The following is a 5,299-nucleotide window of genomic DNA, read 5'->3' on the forward strand; positions in this document are numbered from 1 at the left end:
ACTATATTTTTCTGTTAACAAATTACGGGAACAAGACACATATCCACCTAAAATGTCACATTAAATCGATTTATCGATTAGAGTCAATATCGATAATGGCAATCCCTTTCATTAGAGATTCTTCCCGCGCACTTCGTTCTGTTGACATTAAAAAAATCGTGGAGTTCTCTGAAAAAAAAAGTTCCAAAACTATACTTGTTGAATTATTTCAAGAAATCTAGTCGTGTGGTGCTTTGAATAATTTCTCTAAAACAACAGAAACAAAGCAATACATTTTTCTATTAAAAAATGAATAATAAATTAACAAAATCAAAGGAAAACAACGAAAATTTGTGTCCAACAACGAGGTAAGAAAATTAAAGAAAAAACCCAAGTCGCAATAAAAGAAAACACACACAGAGTTTATTCTCTTGAAACGTGTCATGTTAAGAGAGCAGTAGAGAAGACATTTCAATTCCCTCCCTCCGCATGGAGAAGAGAATTTCTGAGAGTGAAATTATACGACGAATGAGAGTAGCAAACAAACAAAAAAATGCAATGTCAATTTGTGAGTTGTGTTGCTGCAACAGTGTTGGTTAAAAAAAGTTAATTTATTAACAAAACAAATGATATTTTTTTGCAAAAAAATAGTTAAGTGCCAAAAGCCATCAGTGTGAAATTATTAAAAACAACATAAATATGTTGTTGCTGTGAAGAAGAAACAATATTGAAGACAATTTACCATTAACTGCTGCTGGCCGTGTTATTCGTGGCGAAATAAATAAAAAGTTTGCTTTGCTGCTGCACGACGTATGTATTTATGTACAGTATCTCTCATGACTTGTTTTAATAACTAATACACAATGTTTTATTTTTTAATTAAAAGTGTAAAGTAATTTCTCCATTCATTCGCTGTTTGTTCAACATATTTTTCGAGAGATGTGTCATCTCGAAAAAAAAAAGAAAACTTATTAGTTGGCTTCATCATGATATGGGGTCAACAAACGTGCATACATACTCTATGTATGCACTTGTTAGCGGTTTTGACATATGTGTAGAATGGGCGTGGATTGGGGGTTTCTATTACGTTCTTCTTACACCCACATTGTTCCTGGGTCGGTCATTGCCTTATTCATGTCTTCCAAATGGTATTGTCAAAATGAAATGTAAACATCTTTGTTATATTTTGATGTACCAAATAAACACACACATACACGTATATGCATTGAAATGTGTAAACATTTTTATAACCTAGAAAACAACAACGAAAAACATCTACAGATTTTTTCCAATGGTTTTGGATGGTCAATTTATAAATTATATCCGGAAGATATGTACACATTAAAGGGCAAAAATTTAATGGTTTTAATTGTTTCTTATACTTCCTTTCGGAAAGTTTGACCATACGTAGTTTTAGGGGCCTTTATTATTACGATAAACTTTTTTATAGAGGCAATCCTACCTCCAAAGTTCCGCAGCGACCATTGTTGTAGTTTTAAAATTGGGTTAAGTTAAGTTGGGAATAGGAATTTCGGAACTTCAGAGGTCCACATCTCGGGAAGTATGGACTTCCACCATGAAAGTCATATATTTTCGTGAGAAAAATCCGAAGGTTCTGTCGCGCAGTCGGTGTTGGTATCTGTCCATAGGATAAAGCATTAAATTCCCAGCGAAAGTGCGGCCACCCACAAAACATTTTTTATTTAAAAAAAAATTCTGTCTAGTAGCCGGTGTTAAAATTTTTACATTGCAAAACAAAAAAAATATTCTATCTAAAAATAGATTATGTCATGTATCCAATGTTAACAATTGACTAAATAAACAACTATCCTATTTAAAAGAAAACAAATATAAATAAAACATAGAAATAAAAATATTATTTCTATGTTTATTTATATATATTTGGGGGTTATAGTTATATGCCGAATTAATGACGGACATATGTTAATTTCGAACCCAATATTTGTTTGTTTGGTGTCTCAATTCTATCCTTCAGAAGGTATAATAATATTATGGGGGAGATGCTTAAATGCTGACCGATATATTTCATTATCGTCAGGCTCGAGTTTTTTTATCACCATTTCCTTAGAAAGCGGTATAATTACAACCGATGGCTAAATCGTTTTAGAATTCCATAATTTGTAGGGTAAAACTGAATATTTTTAATAACGACTATTCCATATACTGTGGTATAATACGCCTATATGGGGATAACCCCTGCACACGGAACTAATCACATAATTATTTTAATATAAGAAGGGGGTTATATGAGAACTACCCCTAAAAGGGGCGAATATTAATAATTCTTGGTAGGAAGATTTGGTACCATATGCGACTACAAAATACCAAATTACTGCGAATTCGGTTAGCGATCTATCTCAATGCCTGAGATAAGATAGCGTGATTACAACAGACGGACGGACATGGCTAGATCGTCTTAGAATTTTATCCTGATCAAGAATATATATACTTCATGGGGTTGGAAATGAATATTTCGATGAGTTACAAACGGAATGACAAAATTAATATACCCTCCATACTATGGTGAAGGGTATAAAAATCTGACGCATGACTAGTGTTGGAATCTGTCCATAGTAGAAAGTCTTAAATCACCGACCAAAGAACTGCCACCCTCAAAAAAACAAATATATTTTTAAATAGAATTTCCTAGTCAATTTTCACATCTTTCTCCAAGAGAAAGTCTACGTAAGTTTCCAGTAGAATTTTAAAAGTATAAACTTAATTTCTTGTAAATAAATAAAAAACTGTATTAAGAATGTTATTTGAAAATCCTCTTAAATCGTTATTTTCCAACTATGATTTGATTCATTCATTTTATTTGGCATTTATTGATCTACACTTTTTGAATTTGATAATCATTCTGCAAAGTATTTCAGTTTATTTCCACATTTATTATCAACTTAGACTTTTTGACTAGGTGTTTTTTTTTAATATTGTCAGCATATTACACAACTCAACCCAAATTAAATTAACTTTCTCTATTTTCTGTTTGCTTTTTCTCTGTTATAGAAAACGTTTACCTAGCAAAAGTGCGACACAAACACCAACGTGGAAATTGGCCAAACTTGAAAGTACTTCATCGCCGTCTGCGCTTACAAACGACTATTTAGAAGAAATGGGTATTGGTATGTTAGATTCGGAGGAAAGTTCCTCATCGGCGGCATCGGCCATTGCCTTAGCGGTTGCCAGTGCCGATGAAAATTCCAATGAGGCCACACCCAATTTGGATGCACCGAAATTTTGCCACCAACAAAGGCAAATCTATCTTAACATGGATACATCATTGCTGGATACAACAAACGATAATGCCAGTAATCACAGTTTTTTAGATCCCAATGACACCTCGACCTCCATACAAAGTGGAAAATCCATACATGGTGGGCAATCATTGAAACCACATCCCTTGAGCATCAACAACAATTCAAATTCATCATCATCGTTTGACATTTACACAGATGAACAGGGACAACAAACAATACAGAAGACGACAAATAAGATCAATGACAAATTTCCCATGCCAAATAATACGGCGCCGCTTGTTACCACCCATCAACAGAAGAAAATTGCCATTTTAGGAATGGGTGCCGGGAATGTGGTTTCCGGCTCCATTGCATCTGGTAATAGTAATTCACCATCTTCGGCTGGAAAAAATACCAGAAGTCCATTGGCCACAGTGGCATGTAATAGTTTTCTCAGAAATGCCCAATTACAACAGCAGCTTTTACTACAACAACAACAACAGCAGCAATTGCAATTACAACAGGTATGTTGTTAATACAATATTGAGAACAGGACTTAAATTTAAATTATTATTTAATTTTTTTCCCCCAAAGAATACTTTCAACAATTCCATACAGCAAAGATCACATTCACCATCAATGATGCCATCTACAAGTCAACAGGCAGCTATATTAAAACACCAACAACAGCAACAATTACAAAAACAATACCTTCAGCAGCAGCATCAACAACAACAGCAACAACAATTGCAACATACCGCCCATATTGTGGCACAGACACCTCGATTCGCCCCCTCCGACACATTCTTTTTGTTTCGCAATCAAACGATGCGTGAACGTAATCCCGATGGCAAAGATCATTTCAATACCCTATCAGATGAGATCATTTTACAAATATTCAAATGGTTACCCAAGAAAACACTGTTACGTTGCGGCTATGTGTGTCGTCGTTTCAATCGCTGTGCCAGCGATGAATCCCTGTGGACTCGATTAGATCTGGGAGGTCGTTCGATTAAAGCCGGTGCAATGGAAAATATTCTAAAGAGGGGTGTGGTCATATTGCGATTAGCTCAAGCCGAGGTAGTTTAAGGCTTTTAAATACCATCAATTGTGATAATTAAAATTTTCCCATTACAGCTCAATCATCCCGTTTTTGAACCACGTTTTCTAGAAGCTGAACCGAATTTCGAATCGAAATTACAGTATTTAGATCTTAGCATGATAACCATAACAAAACCATCACTTAAAATGTTACTTACACGCTGTCGCCAACTAAAGAAACTAAGTCTGGAACATGTTGCCCTCAACGATGAGATATGTAATGAAATTGCCAAAAATACCGGTTTGGAGGCCTTAAACTTAGCCATGTGTTCCGGTTTGGAAGCCTGGAGTGTAAGGAAAATTATGGAATCATTGAAACAGTTAAACAGTTTAAATATATCATGGACAAATTTATCGGTTGATGCGGTTACATCTCTGGTAACAAATGTAACACCAAATTTAATGAGACTCAATGTGGCTGGGTGCCGCAAAACCATGTTTGACTCACGTAATAAACCCCAACTATTGTTTACCCCCTCATACATTTATTTATAAAAATGTGTTTGCATTTTTACAGATTTAGCAAGCTTAGCCAAACGTTGTACACAACTGCTGGAATTAGATTTATCCGATTGTACTGGATTAACTGGAAATGCCATAAGTATTATATGTAAATTTAAGATGCTCGAATACTTATCATTATCAAGGTGTTATCTAATACCTGCCTCTGCATATATGTACGTTTTTTTGGTATCCCCAAAATATATATCTGGTGTCAATTTTTCAATTTTCATTTTTTTTGTTACAGTGAATTGCGCAACATGCCTACACTAACATATCTGGATATATTTGGAATGCTAACAGATTCAGCATTGGAAATGCTGGAGCATACCTTTTCAAAAATTGGCATTAATAAATTTATACACAGTTCTGTGGCACGTCCCACTGTTGGTACCCGACGAACATCAATTTGGGGTCTACGTACAAGAGATTAGTTTTATAATCTTTTGTATAACTAA

General features: G+C 34.6%; 1 protein-coding gene across 1 annotated transcript; it reads left to right on the top strand.

The window, feature by feature from the left end:
• The first annotated feature begins 258 nt into the window (after positions 1 to 258).
• On the top strand, positions 259 to 5,299 carry LOC133328202 (probable serine/threonine-protein kinase DDB_G0267686). Its single transcript, XM_061536757.1, has 6 exons — positions 259 to 347; positions 3,010 to 3,763; positions 3,834 to 4,319; positions 4,377 to 4,788; positions 4,858 to 5,017; positions 5,089 to 5,299. The coding sequence occupies exons 1-6, from the start codon at positions 289 to 291 to the stop codon at positions 5,273 to 5,275; spliced, it is 2,058 nt and encodes a 685-aa protein (XP_061392741.1). The 5' UTR covers positions 259 to 288; the 3' UTR covers positions 5,276 to 5,299.

This window comes from Musca vetustissima, unplaced genomic scaffold, assembly GCF_032173495.1.
Source record: "Musca vetustissima isolate MV318-11 ecotype Yass unplaced genomic scaffold, APGP_CSIRO_Mvet_v1 utg327, whole genome shotgun sequence".
Taxonomy (NCBI): domain Eukaryota; kingdom Metazoa; phylum Arthropoda; class Insecta; order Diptera; family Muscidae; genus Musca; species Musca vetustissima.